The sequence below is a fragment of the Carica papaya genome, chromosome 1 (genome assembly GCF_054855325.1).
Source record: "Carica papaya isolate Zhongbai chromosome 1, ASM5485532v1, whole genome shotgun sequence".
NCBI classification, from domain to species: domain Eukaryota; kingdom Viridiplantae; phylum Streptophyta; class Magnoliopsida; order Brassicales; family Caricaceae; genus Carica; species Carica papaya.
In genome coordinates, this window is record NC_142309.1 from 12,838,012 (window position 1) to 12,853,940 (window position 15,929).

The 15,929-nt window shown below is 32.9% G+C and overlaps 1 protein-coding gene across 4 annotated transcripts; it reads right to left on the reverse strand.

The window, feature by feature from the left end:
• Positions 1 to 5,680: 5,680 nt before the first annotated feature.
• Positions 5,681 to 10,339, reverse strand: LOC110816342 (ARM repeat superfamily protein). Of its 4 annotated transcripts, none has more exons than XM_088220067.1 (7): positions 10,149 to 10,335; positions 9,918 to 10,020; positions 7,994 to 8,279; positions 7,796 to 7,902; positions 7,538 to 7,670; positions 7,228 to 7,422; positions 5,681 to 6,237 (listed from the first exon to the last, which is right to left on the reverse strand). In XM_088220067.1, exons 3-7 carry the CDS (start codon positions 8,276 to 8,278, stop codon positions 5,953 to 5,955), a joined length of 1,005 nt encoding a protein of 334 aa, XP_088076193.1. In that variant the 5' UTR covers position 8,279; positions 9,918 to 10,020; positions 10,149 to 10,335; the 3' UTR covers positions 5,681 to 5,952. The 4 variants fall into 4 exon arrangements, with proteins under 4 accessions (XP_088076193.1, XP_088076197.1, XP_088076189.1 ...); XM_088220071.1 differs by having other exon boundaries at positions 10,184 to 10,333; XM_088220063.1 differs by lacking the exon at positions 9,918 to 10,020 and having other exon boundaries at positions 10,184 to 10,339.
• Between the last annotated feature and the right edge of the window lie 5,590 nt (positions 10,340 to 15,929).

Consider the following 15,929-nt stretch of genomic DNA (forward strand, 5'->3'; position numbering starts at 1 on the left):
ATAATTTTTTTTGAGCTTGTTATTACAAGTTTGCAACACTTGTAAATACTAGTTCTTAATGTTTTTGAGGTCGTTCTTTTAGTTTTTTTTTTATGTTATTTTAGCTCATTTTATGTTCTATAACTATTTTTTTTGTAGGTTGAGAATATGGACATTGCGTTAGTATCTGTTCTTGTATTCCACTAAAGTTATTTGATTTAAAATGAATGTTAAGCCTTCTAATTGAATTAATGAAAGAGAAAATCAGGATCATGCTAGTAGTTATGGCATCATGTGTTATAAGGCTTAAACAATGGACTATGGACATTGGTTACATGTTTACTAAACTTTCTCATTCAATGAATGTACTTCTTCTAGAGCAAATTACGTATTGTCTTTCAAAAGTATATCAAAAGTCATCTATATAAATGCAAGATACACTTTGTCCATTATTAAAGGATTGGTTAGTGACCAGGAGCCTACATTTGTCGCCAATCTTGAAGTTATCCAAGCAAATTGCACAATCCAAAAAGGTATTTGATTTGTAATCAAATCAATGAAGCTTGTTTAAATCATCTCTTGACAAGGTTGAGCTTCCATTGCAGCCAATCTCCATTTCAGCGCTGCTTTTCAGATTGTTCCGAAAGGCTCTCCCGACAATGTAAATGTAGATGAGAATCAAAACTATAATTCCTACGAACAATAATATTACTGATATGATAATGATCATTACCATGATGCGAGTAGCAACTTAAATAACTTGCTTACTCATAATAAATCTTTCTTCGTAAGTGACTTCATTCTTCTATTAAAAGAAAATTAAGAATTTTCAGGAAGATAATTGAGGAATCGTGAGGGAAAGAGAGTGATTGACGATGATTCTGGAAATTACAGAGTAGGAACAAAGTGAAATTGATGGCATTGATGGAGTGAATGGGATGGGTGGGGAATAAAAGAGGGATGAGAAAATATTAAAATATCTCTCTTTTAAAATTTAATTATGCAGTTTGCGATTAATTCAAATTTAATTTTAATTTTTTATTTAAAAAATTAAATAGATAATTACTATATATATTATCATACTAATTTTATTTTTACACTAAAATTTAAGTCGATAAAAATATCTAAAATTTTGTTTCTATGTAATATATATAATTATAATTAACATTGACATATTTTTCTATATTTTATTGTATTATTTATATAATACACACACCCACACACTAGAGTATGAAAACAGGTTTGTTCATTTTTGTAAATAAAGAATGTATACTTTGTAACAACCCAAAAAAAAAAAAATTATTTTATTTTTATTTTTATTAGAATTTTATTTGATTTGATTTGATTTATTAATTAATTTATAAGGTTGTAATTTAATTTTATTTTATTTAATGGAGATAAAAATAATAATAATGATAAAAATAGGTAAAATTATTTTTGGGAATTAATTGAAAATGATTTTGGGAAAAAAGGGTGAAAATTTGGATTCTGTGGGTGTTTTTGAAAAGAAAATAAAAAACCGAGGGTCAAAACGCAATTTAAAAAAGATTCGCCACGTCAGCAGCCCCAGCCAATCAGGACACGCCGCGTGGCAGGAACGCTGACGCGGGATGGGGCCACGTGAGCAATCCGCGTGCGAGCGATCGGACGGCCCAAATCCGTTCCCGCGCGCACAGACGGCCCAGATTTCACTTGTGCGGACGACCCAGATTGAATCACGCACGGACGGCCCAGATCGCATCACGATGGACGACCCAGATTTATTCCCATTTTAATCGCGATTGGACGGTCCATATTAAATCGTGATGAACGACTGAGATTAAAAGGGGAAGGTTATAAATAACCTCACCCACACCCAACCCCAAACCCTAGCCGCCAGTACCCTCGCCGGAGAAGACGACCCAGTCACCGGAGGAGCCGGCCGCCGCCACCCGCCGCCGCACCAGAGGATTTTCCGACTGCCAAACAAGGTAAAAATTTCTCCCCTGGACTCGTTTTTCGATGCTGAATCCACCTGTGGCCAAATCGGAGCCAAACCACCGGCCAATCGGCCGGAAAACACCGCCGAAGTCCAACAGCGCCACCGTGGCTTCCCTCGATTTTTGCCTCCGATGAGGCCCTTTCCGATTCTCATTTGATGTAATTTTTACATCACTATGATCACCGTCCTTTTCTCTACAGGTTGACCGGAGCAAAACATCAAATTCTGATTCACGCCGAAGAAGCCGTCGCATCCGAGAGCTCCGCCGCTGGTAAGTCTCGATTTTTCGTGATTTTTTGGCCCACCGAGGGCCCTAGAGGTGTTTTATCGCAGCAATCGATAGTGGCCGAAAGGGCCCTGGGTCTGATTTGGGGGTTTTTTGGGGACACGTTCAGGTACTGGAAATGTGTTTCAGTTTTTCGGAAAAAATTCAGAGAATTTAGGGACAGCCCGTAGGCACGGTGAGAACCTGATTTTAGACCCCGAAATAAGTAAGGATCTCTCACTCTATTTCCTATCACAGCATTAAAGTCTAATAAATGATAAAACGGTATTTTATGAATTAATAGATATGTATAATTGATTAAGGTTGCTAATGGAGCCCGAATCTGACGTATTTGTCGGTCTGTTCTTATTTGATGTATTTTGCAGTTTTGAATGCAGTATGGTGCCTGATGTGTTTATTCTATAGTTTCATATGCATGAATCACGGTTTCATTTATTATGCTTTGAATTATTGTGAACCCGATGTTGTGTTATCTTGTTTGGTGTCCATTACTGGTTTACGTGTTTGTGTTTGATTGGATAATTGAGATTAAGAAAAATGGTAAAAAGTTATGTGAATTAATAATGGATAATGTCGACAGCCTCATTAGATATCCTGGGAGATGGTAGACGAACCGGGTCCGTAGGGAACCCTACCGAGAATGTGGTCTCTCATATCAGACGGGGTATGGAGATCTTATGTGTTTTGGTGCGCATACCGGACGGGGTATGGGGACGGTCCTGGAATTAAGTTATTAATGTGAATGGTTCACGTGTGGCAGGGGACCCCCTATGGATTCCTATGGATACTAGTAAACTGATAAAAGAGAAAAATTGTTGTCTAATGATTGAAAAACAAGAGTTTGATATATGTGTTATGTTACAAAGTGTGCATGATTTTATGATGTTATTGTGTTTCATAAGTTTTCTTTCATGAATCTCACCGAGATAAGTGGACAGTAAAGGTTATTATTATTGATAAATGAGTTTGGTATAAATTATGTTCCATTAGTCGTTTTTGTTTTCTACCAACTTTTACTCATGTGACAGTGAGATAGTGTGGTGTCTTTACTGGATTAGTGTAGCTCATTCCTTATTTAACCATTTCAGATGAGGAAGACTTGGTTCCCGAGCCCGTCCTGCAGGAAGACGGCGAGTAGATGACTAAGAATTTCGTATATTTATTTATAGCATTCATTACTCGTGTTTATTTCAGTTAATTTATTCTTTCATATGTTTAATACGTTTTGGTTATTATATAAGGGATATTAATTAAAATTTTTATTTCGCTTCCGCATTTAGAATTTTTAATACATACATTTTCTTTAAATTTCCGGGGCCGTTACATACTTTATATATATATATATATATATATATTAATATTGATATGCAATTTATTTACAAAATCATAACAATCAACTAAAAATTTAAAATGACAATATAAATTTATTTATGTTTTTAAAAAAAGTTAAAAGTGCAGATTGGAGTATTTTCTATAAACCATTTCGTTTATGTTGTAATTATTTTGACAAATATCAAATTCTTAACAACTTAATTAACAAAAAAAATGGAAAAAAACGTCAAACTAAAAAATAAAAACATTCTGTATTAATTATTTAAAAATAATATAATAAGTAGTTAATTTGTAGAATCGAGAATTCTGTGTTTTATCTTGTTTCTCTCTTTGCTCCCTTTAATGTTTTCTGTTAGTTTATTGCTGTTGACTGGTCATTCCCTCTTCACTTGATTATTAGTTTGATTTTTTCTTATATATATATATATATATATATATATGTGAGTTTTTCATTTTTTTTTTAAACTTTCTCAAGTTAATTAATGTTCTATTTTATATTCCTAAACTATCACTTCTTTTTTTTTATAAGAAAACCTGAATTATCAATTTGAAGTAACACAAATGAAAGTTATTATGTATTCTACGCTCACAGGCTAAACAATATATAGAAATTTTATATAACGAATGTACGAACAAATATAAGTATACATGTAGTAGTCCTGAATGCATTCAAGTTGGTTGGTCACCCACCAGTCTGGACTAGACTGTGTAATGACAGATCACCCACTGGACTTACAACCAACTAATAATATCCACATAATACATTATACAAATAAAATAGACAAAAGAATGTTCCGCTATTATTTACAATTTTCCAATTTTCACCCGCTAAAAGTCTCTGTGTCGGCCACCTCAAATCTTTCTAGAAGATATTCAAATCCGTTAAAAGAAAATTGAGGCTATTGTATTTTTAGCAAAGATTTAGCAATTTATGTGGAGTAAGAGAGTAAACCACTTTCATTAAGACCAAACATTTTTATTGTATCCTCGCGACAACAGAGCCCACCACATAGAGTCCGATGTATTGCAAATGGGCCCTCTACAGCAACATTCAGATCTTGAAGTTCCCTCAGTTCACAACTACTATTGTTAGTGCATTTATAGGGCCTAAATATGAAAGATATAGCAAGACACAAGCAGCAGCTAAATAAGATATTAAAGCTCAATTAAATATAAAATTTTAATTACTATTTGATTATTAAATAATATATAATTTTTTATTAATATTAAATTTTTAAATTGTATAAAATTTCTAATATTTTTATAAAATATTTATATTTCAACTTAGATTCCTAAGACTTATATCCTCTATTTAAGAAGATATTTTTGTTATTAATAAAATAAATCAGAATTTATTTTAAATAATAAAATTAAAACTCTCTTTTAACGAGATTTAAAATAGCAGTTTCTCTTGAGAAATTGTAATATCTTCCCACAAAAATAAATTGCTCGCGTAATAATCCTCTGGTAACTCGATCCTTAAACAGGAAACATAACAAATATATTTATTATTACAGATCTGTAGGTGCTACTATATGTGACAGTCCAATGTAGTCATTCAAATGCACTTCAAGACACATAATCTAACTACAATAAATATTATTCTACTCATGCAAAGCTCTAAAGCCTATCCCATTTGGGCTTACACATTTTAAGCCACTCAACAAAACTAAATTAACAATATACTGCCTATTTGAATCAATTTTATGCCAGCAACTACCATAATATCATCAGATTTTTAACATATCCCAACTGCAATGAATTGCGAGGGCGACAGCCTTGGTTTTTTTATTAGTATCAATCTTCTAACTTGACATGGATCTTCAACAAATACCGGATAAGGGTCCCCAGCACTTTCTCTAAGAATACCAAACATGATCCCCAGTACTCGCAAATCAAGGAAATTGCAGATCAATGAAGTAATACTTAAAACTACCACCTTGTCTGATCATGAAAATCAGAGCCTTAAAGACACACTAACTTAATCCGCATTCATCAATGACCAACAAATATGACTTTGTTGTTATTAGTTACCTAGCAGCAAAAACACACAAAAAACACTTGCAAACTATTAAGGCAGGTACTGGAGGATGCTTTCAGAATGAAATCAAAAAATAAACTTGATATAACCAATAAAAATATAAATAAGGCTCAATACCTGCACGCAAACAATACTGTAGCATTCCAGCTCAACTAAGTGCTTAACAACAATTCAGGAGAACTCAATTTTCATGGTATTTACACGAAAGCTATATGAAAAGAAATGCAAGGACCCAAGGAAACAGCAACATCATAGATTGCTCACTTGAAGATCATAAGGAAAAAAAGAATAAACAGAACTCACTATAAGCTCATATATGCTTTGTTTATCCTGTTAGGAACCAATAATGAGACCCTCCCGAGCAATATTGGTCACGCGGAGCACAGCTTGTGCACTTAAGGGTGAGAGTTTTGACTGACAAAAATGCTCCCAGGTACTCATCTCTGAATGTTCAGATAATGTGGCTGATGTAAGATTGTGAGATTTCTCATAAACAGTTTGCAGCTCCAGAAGAAGGCCTCTTGCAGCCTCCCGGGATTCAGGAAGCTGGTCACTAAGCTGTGATGCAGCCACTTGAATCAATTTGTCAATTCCATATGCTTCAATACCTTCAACTCCCTGGAAATTATGAAACATTTTGTTATTACTCAAATAAAAATAAACAAATTTCCTGATGTCATTGAGAACAGCAGCTCTGGAACATGCATGATGCTATTCCTACCTTTTTTTTTGTTGCCTTCCATCAACCTACTACTATTTCCCAGTAGAGAAATTAATTCTCTGAAAGATCAATAACAAGGGTTATTCTGTGAAATTCCTCTAGAAAAAGTGTCCTTTTGTTAAGTAATATATAACCCATTATCCATAAGCCTTAAGTTGATAGGAAATTGTCAAGTTCATTATTTACAATCTAATATGCTTCCTTACATGCAAGCATGCTAAAAGCTAAAGACATGGATCAAACTCAGGCTCTTATATCTTGTTGCTGATATTTTAGATTAAGAGAAATGGGGGAGGCAGCTAGGATCCAAATTTTAGGCCTCAAGCTCTTGTACAACGTAAAACAATTATGACCAATATTTCATGTTGTAACATACCAACAGATCTAAAGCCTTGATCTTCGTTGTTACCTTATTTCCATTAAGTAATTTCAACATAAGATATGCTTCAGCCTCACAAGTTCATTCATAAAGGAGCATGTTAAAGTATAAAAATAGGTTGAGCTCTTTCCTATCATAAATGAAATAATTAATTATAACCAATAAACTCAAAAGCTAAGGCTGTTACAGAATGTACCAATCTGTAACTTAGAACCCTTTCTTCAGTCTTTTCAACAAACCAGAGTATAAATAGAGTGGAAGCACCGAGAACTATGAATACACTAATAAAAAACAATGGGGGAAATGAAAAGGGCTAAAAGAATAGGGAAAACACCACATACATTATCCTCCTTTGGGTGCTTCAAAACAAAGCTTAAACAAAGACCCAAACCCACAAGCACAAGCACGAAACTCAAGGGCAGACCAAGGAAGGAAAAACTGAGAACCAAAACTAAGAAATTCTAGAAAACAAAGGAACCACCAGTGAAATTTTAAATCGTTTTCTTACCAATCGCGGAACACTTCGACTAAAGCACATTGCAGCCTTAGCTCGAATACGTGGATTTCTATTCTTAAGATAAGGCTGCAGTTTTGGTAACAGCAGTAAAGGAGAAATCCAAGTAGTCATAGCAACTAATGCCCTCTCAGCTGCCTCGCAAACAAACCGTTTATCTTGTGAAGACTTGAGAAGAAGTTGTGTAAGCTGCATCATTAGCAATTATCTTCTTTTAAGAATATATAGTTATTCACTTTCAACAGCTCTTCTGAACAGAGCAAAGTAACAATGAGTTGACACAAATCTTAAAATATAGAAGTACCAGAGGATCTAATGCATCAATTATTTGGTCATTGTATGCACTGAAAATGTCCTCAGAAGTCATAATTGCAGTTTTACAGACAGCACTTCTTGGATTCTTTAAGGACTTGACTATAAGTGGAATCAGCTCTCCCCTGTTCATGCAATATTGTGGCGAAGAACACATTTGTTAAACGATATTTGATCAGTATTATGAAGAAAATATTAAAATGAAATATCACATCCAATCAGATTGATTTTGTAAGTATTTGGGACTTACACAGTACCAAGCATCTGTTCCTTGTGAAAAATTGATAGGCGACGTGCATTATTTAATGCCTCACATACCATAACCCAATCCTTAGAGTCCAAGCCCAGTAGAAGTGTCTGACATATGAAACACAAATACATGCACATTAGCTTAAATTTTTAACGGCAACACCAGCAAAAAAGATATCCAAAAGGGAGAACCTAATACCTTCAGAGTTGTATCAACATCTTCCACATCACTCAAATTCTCAGATTCAATATACTCTACTTCCATATTACATACATCATTTCTGGGGTTATCTGTTTCAACTCCACTGGCATGAACTGAAATTGAGGGGGAAGACACTTGCGTACGCCGTTCTTCAGTATTTCCATTGGCATTTCCCAAACATGGCTTGACAAAACTCCCTTTACCAGAGTTGTCAATCTTCCTCTCAGATGCTGGTAAAGTATTCAGATCTCTAAGTGCATTTGCCGACATTACGGCTTCCATTCTGAAACCAGAAGGAAATAATATCAATACAATCCTTTCCAAAACATCCAAATTAGACTTTCTAATTTCTTCAGAAGGATGATATTGAATTGCCTAATCAAGTGACTAACCCCCCTCATGAAATCCAATGTTCTTTTTTCAGGTAAAATTCTGTAAGGTATTTATCTATTCGAATTCTCTCCCTTGCCATTATTTTAGTTTTTTTTTACTAGTAGTTAAATGTATATATCAAGCTCTTGGTTATATGAAATCAGCCCTCATGTCAACATATCATCGTAAACCAAGTCTACAACACAAGCACTTCAGACTACCTAACATAATCGTATTGAAATCATATAGTCTCTCTAAAAAACCAGACTTCCTGATGCATATAATAAAAAAGTATCACAATTGCCTTCAATTCTAATTGGTTGCAAATACATCCTTCTTTCCAACCTTGCCAGCCAGTGTTACCTTTAAATATTTTCCAATCCTTGCTCTTCAAGTGCAAGTTATAGCTTTATCATTATATTTCAATGTCTTTAAGCTCTTGCTTTTATGAAATTAGCCCTCACATTAAGATCTGATTGTGAAGTCCATAATACAAGCACTTAGGCTACCTGATGTCCTCTTATTGAAATCCGGTACTCCTCTTTTTTTCCTCAAAAGAAAAAGAAAAGGACTACCTGAGGTATATAATAAAAACAGTATCATAATTACCTTCAGTTTAAATTAGAAAATTGCAAATGCATCCTTCTTTCTGGACTTTCCAGATTGTGTTAACTTTAGACATTTCCGGTCCTCATTCCTCCAGTGTCTAGTTGGCCAACTTCTTCTGTCCTTACAGATTTTATTATTACATTTCAATATCTTTAAGATAGTTTTAATTTTCCTAAAGTAATCTCACTTTCACATAAAAGAATCTATAGGACAGACTTTAGTTACTACAACTAGAAACTATGCAATTTCAGGACTATTAAGTTAGTAACATCTACCAGTAACTTATCTTGAGGTACATTCACCCAAACATTTGGCTTACTTTCCTATGGAACAGCTCATGGGCATAAACCATGTACCTGCTTCACACACATCCGAAGCAGACTTATTTCTTAAGAATCACAAGGACAAGTGAACAAACATCACAATCGTGTCAGTGCTTATGCACATATTATCTTCCAAAGCTATTTATGACTTCCATTGAATACATCCCCAGCTTAGATCAAGACTTGAATCAGTTGAGCCCTTTTTCTAAATAAAAATATGGAAATTTAAACATATCAAGAAATCAAAGACAATATATGGAGAAATAAGAGACAAACTTCTCAAATCTAACTACAACATCCAAAGTTCAACAAACAATCCCTAATTCATCATCACCATTTTCCAACAAAAGCTGTTTAACCGCAAGCTGGATCCACTCAAACATCAAAATTATACACGTATCTCAGTGTTCTTTTCTCTTCTTCTATATCTTTGAAGTACACAAGTTCCAAATCACCAGCAACAATCACAATTAGAGTATTTGCCAGGAAACAATTAGAAAAATGCCAATCAATAATATTAGTAGAATTGTGAAAAGCAACGCCCACTAATTTAAGCAGTGAATGATCCGGATTCAAAACAAAACAAGGATCTAAATTCCAAGAGTAAAGCACAAAACCAAAAAGAAATCAAGAATGCGAAATGAAAATTCGTAGAAACACGATCTCTGCAGCGTCAGCACATGTCTTGCAACAGATCTCTCCCAATTAAGCCTCAATATCCTGATTTGGTCCACCATTATTACAGGAAGTTTAAGATTCAGAAAACCAAAACATAGAAAGATACACATTATACACACACATTAATGCGTGAGAACGCCTACATCTAAACAGATTGAGAAAGCAAATACCAGGGAACAGAAAGCGAAAGGGACCGAGAAATCACCAGTGACGCGCCACTCTCCAGTCGCCTCTTCAGTGGAAATGAGCAGACCACAATAGACGATTTTTGGTTTTTTATAGAGGGAGAAATTTTAGACAAGAGAGACTGTCAACTGGCGAGAGCGAGACCTCGCATCCGCATAAAACGACGCCGCTTTTAGAGTCAATGACCGACCTGAGCCGGCAGGCACGGGATATTTACTTTTCCAATTAATTTTTCGACGATTTTAGTTGCGACTTGCCGCTATTTAAGAATAGTATATTTTATTTGAATTCAATAAAATCTGGCAAAATACTTTGAGAAAACGGAAGTCAACACTCCGTTTCATTTTAAATCAAACAATTTATTTTTCCGTTTAAAATGAGAAGGGGAAACGGAAACGGAAACGAAGTCTTGGCCGTCTCAATTATTTAATTCCCGTAATTAAGTAATTATTCTTTAATTATCGGAACTGCCACGTCATGAGCACCTAAGAAAAGGAAATTGCTAGTGATTTTGAACTGACGCTCCACCCTAAGAAAATGAAGTTTTGGGAAATGGTGCTTTATCTTTAATAATGATAATTAATCAATTAACCGTAATTAATTAATTAATCAATTAATTGTAAAATATAATGATATACACGATCCCACATTTCTATTGTAGGATTGGGTGGAATAAGATGAGTAAATTTATATTTAATTATAAAAAGTAAAAGAAGAAAAAAAAGTTTTCCAATGAAAATAAAATTTAATTAATTGAATAATCATTTTTTCTCGACAAAAAGATTAAGGAATCAGCAATAATTAATTATCTAAACCAAAATTAATTATATAATCAAACAAATAAATCGTCCCACAAATAATGTATGTTTATTACATTATTATGGTTAAAATTTCATTTTATTTCATTTTTAATTCTTAATGCACTAAATACTAATGAAATAAAATAGTTTGAAAATACAACATGAATTTAATTTATATATACTGTATCTTCAATCTATATGCGTACATGATATAATTTTAAGAATTATATATGTAATTATTGAAAAATTCTTTAAACATTATTTTATGTGAACAAAAAATTTTAAAAAAATTATTATATCTTATTTATTGATGAAATATGTACATGATGAGTAAAATATAAAAAAAATAGATGATTAAGAGTTCATGTACTGCATGATCTAAAGTTTTGAAGGAACTAAAATTTAAATAAATAAATATTATGTATATATATATTTATAGTTAACTAAAAAATAAATTTTATTTTTTATATTTAAAATTTTTAAATAGATGATTATTATAAAATATTTTTACTTTACTTATTTTTGTTATATTCATTATTATTCTAAAAAATATATAAATAAATTATTGTATATACATTAAAATTATTGAATATTTAAAATCAATTCACTATTTTTAAAAAGTAAAAAATATTCAAAATTTAGTTTTTGATCTATTGGTAGTTTTTTAATTAAAGTAATATAAGATTCTTCCATTAGTAAGTATGGTTAAATAGCATAATTAGTTACAGTTCTTTATAATCAACAAAAGATATATATTATCATACTAATTTTATTATTATATTTTAAAATTATTTAAAATATCTAAAAATATCACGTGGACAATCTCAATAAGATATATATACATATATATATATATAGATTGATGAATAAGACTCTTATCTATATTTTAAATTCATAATTTTTTTTTTATAGAATTTATTTAAAAATTTACTAGCTCATTAAATTAGAAGTTATAAAACTCTACTAAAAAATTATAAAGTTAATTTTGTGGACATTTTAAATAATTTATAATATATAGTTTGAATTTCACTTGAAACATACTAATCAAAATATTTACCATAGAAGTTTTAAATAAATTAAAAAAAAATCTAAATTTTTTCTAAGCATAATTAAGAATTTCAGTTGACATACACTTATTATATTAAATTATTCATTTTTAATTTGTATTGGTATTATTTTAATAGTAAAATACTGAATATACTAAATCTATATTGGAATAAGAATGATGAGTATTCATTCAATTTGATTAAAAAATTTGTAAACCAAATAAACTGATTAGATCTATATAATCGACCGATTCGGCTGAATACGATTAGTTGATTCTACTAATAAACGAATAACTACAAATTACTTAAAAACTCATATGTTCATCATTAGCGAAAGCAAGCAAATATCATTTTACTTCATTAAAAATTTGTTGCATATAACAATTGTTTGAGAGAATAAATCTCAAAAAAAAAAAAGAGGTATTGAAGAATAAGCATAGTTACATTCTTAGCTTCATAGGAAAAACTTCATTTAAGAATTCTTTATTATGCATCAAAGTAAAATAGCTATCTTAAGATTTTAAAAGAACTTCATCTAAAAATTTTCTTGTGGCTACTAGAGTGCTCTTTTGTCTACTTAACAACAAAGAACTCTATGACCATGATGATGGTTTAAATCCTTTTGCTAGCACGTTTGAAGCTACTGTGTAATATCCGGATCCAAAATTTGGTATGGAATTAATTTTGGTAATTACAAAAATAATAAAAGATATTATTTTTAATTTTATTTCATTAAATTATTTGAGAAAAATAGGTTATGGGCATAATTGAAAGCAATTTTTGAGAAAATGAGTGAAAATTTTAGTTCGAGAGAAGTATTTTTGAAAGAAAAACAGGGGGTTAAAATATAAAAAAAATTCAGTCGTGGAATGACCCAGTCGGCAACTCCGATAAAACAGAGCACGTCGCATGGCAAAACACACTGACGTCGGTGCCACACAAGAAATCACACGGGCGATCTGCGTGCCAAGCATCCGACGACCCAGGTTCGATCCCACACGCGTAAACGACTCAGATTCGTTCCCTCCTTAGGCGCGATCGGACGAACAAGATCAATCGCGATGAATGGCTCAGATTCACCCACGCAATTCGCCTAAACAGGCAACGATCAAATGGCTCTCCTCGCTCCACGTTGACGCAAGTGGATGGCCCATATCGACACGGGATAAGTATAAAAATATCGCATCGGAAGGAAACTTTAACCCTAACTGCCCTACCTTCGCCGAAAAAGAAGGACCAGTCGTTGGAGAAGAAGGTCGGCCGCCAACTGCCGTCGCACTAGAGCCACCGCCGATCGCCAAAAAAGATAAAAAAATTTCCTACCCGCTCGGTATTCGATTCCAAGCCTCTCTGTGTGCCATATCAGAGTAAGAGGGACAACAGGTGAGTCAAAAACTGTGGGCAAAGCCTGACAGAGTTACCGCAGTCGAATCTAAAACCCCCTTCGATGAGCCCCTTCCCATTTTCCATTTCACGCGATTTTCTGACCATTGTGTTCTCTGTTCTTTTTTGTGTAGCTTAGCCAAAGAAGAAACCATATCCGTGAAAGAGAACCAACGGAGTCGCTGCACCCGAAGACCCCCGCTGGTAGGTTTAGTTTTTATGTAATTTTCAGTCCACCAAGGCCCCCTAATGTATTTTTTCGCAGGAGTACGTGTAAAATTGGCCAGGTTGAGGTGAACCATCACCGTGGGCGGCGGAGCCGACGCTGGAGCACGACGGCGCTACCGTGCTGGAACTCTAAAATTGGTCGGAAAGAGTTTTCAACACCAATTTTGGGATTTTTTTTGAGTATTTTTAGATACATGACGAGTATTTTGGATTCCTATAGGAAAAATTCAAGAAATTCGGGACCCGTTGGGAGGCGTAGTGGATATTCCATCACCCTATTCCTTGTTACGGTAAAATGGAGGCTTAATAATTAATAATTGTGTGTTTTTATAAAAACTAAAAAAATTCTAACAATAATTACAAGCCACTAATGGAGGCAAAAAACTGGTAAGTGTATGTTTGCGCTAAGCTAGTATGTGTTTGCCTATTTATTTTTCTATATTGCGTAAATTACTTGTTGTTCTGCTGTATGATTTAAATTATCACATTTAATCACTTTTTCGTTATTGATTGCCTGATTGTAATTATTATCTAATTGATTAAGTTGAAAATAAAGGCCATGAGTACATTTCTTGGTTAATAAGGTATGAAGTTATATTGTTTGCATAAATACTATTTAATTAATCTATGAATATGATATGAGAGGTTAGTATGCACTTGGTGTTTGTTTTGTTGATGGAGATCTTTATGTGAAAGGCTTACTGGGTATCTTGGGAAAGGGCAGATGGGCCCGGTACATAGGGAACCTTACCACGAACGTTACCTCAGTCGGACTGGACTGGAAAGTCCCATACTAGAAGAGTTTAAGAGATATAGTTCACTCTCATACCGGACGGGATATCGAGACGATGAAATATTTTGCGCCCATTACTGGACGGGGTATAGGGACGATCGGTTAATTGATGAATTTGGATGTTTGGTTCAAGCGTAAGGGGACATCCCTATAGACTCCCAAGGGTACTAGTAAGTAGGTAAGAAAGGAAAATTATCTTTTTTGTTCACCTGTGCATGCAATTAAAAAGTTGTATGGATATTGGTCTTCATAGGTTGCTTTTTGAAAAACTTGTAACGGTAGTATGGAATAGATGGTTCTTTTCCTGATAAATGAATTTACTTAAATTAAGGGCTCCAATAGTTGTTTTGTGATTTTTACCAACATTTGTTTTCTGTATCAGTTATTAGCATGATATTTTTACTAGATTAGTGTAACTCACCCTTCTATAGCCATTTCAGATCAAAAGGATCAGGATCCATATCCTGATCAACAAAAAAGTTGTGAGTATTTTACCTCCTGAACCCCTTCAAAAGCTAGTGGAGGTTAACCACTAGGACATTTATCTATTTGCTTTAAATTATTTATTTGCTTCTTTTTACGAGCCGTTGTAGTATAAACATTCCTATAACCCTATTGAACATTTTAATTTACTTTGTAAGAAATATAAACCCTAACATTATTATTAATTTTTGTATTTAAATTATAAATTAATTCCTTTAAGGTCTCGGGTCTTTATATATTGTATCTCTTATTCTTTTTTTCTTTCAATCTAACTCCAATTACTTTGAATTGAATACTTATGATAATGGTTTATAGAGAATAGAAAAGACATTGATTGTTGATATAAAATGAAAATGTAACAAGTAGGTGGCAATTGTGACATGAGTGATGACTTTACGCAATGTAGTGTGAGGATATTGTATTCGTAAAAGAAAAAATGGGCTTTTTTTATTTATGTTTGTGTGTCTTGATAGAGCCACAATGGATCACTGGTCACAAAGGAGGAAAGTTAAAAGAGATTTGGTGTAATACCCGGGCCCAAAATTTGGCTCTGGATCAATTTTTGTGTTATAAAAATAATTAAAAATATTATTAATTTAATTAATTTAAATTATATAAGAAAAATATGTTAAGGATGTAATTAAAAGCAATTTTGGAGAAGAGAGTGAAAATTTGAGTCGGTGGGTGTTTTTAAAAGAAAAATTAGAAACAGGGAGCCAAAAAGTTTTCCAAATACAGATCCCGATAATTTTGAGTATTCCGTTGGGTGGTCGTTGGAACTTGTAATTTAATTAAATTAATTTTTAATATTTTAAAATATTTTAATTAATTATATCATGTGTACAGAAAAATTTAGACATTCAAACAGATCTGGAAATACGTGTAGGAGAGTAAGTATTTCTAAATCTCAACCATGTTAAATTTTAAAATGTGCATTCATTTTATAAAAATTATAAAATTTGAAATTGAACGGACATTAGCTCAATTTTGATGGAAAAACAGAACTCAAATTATGATCAGTAAACCTAAGCA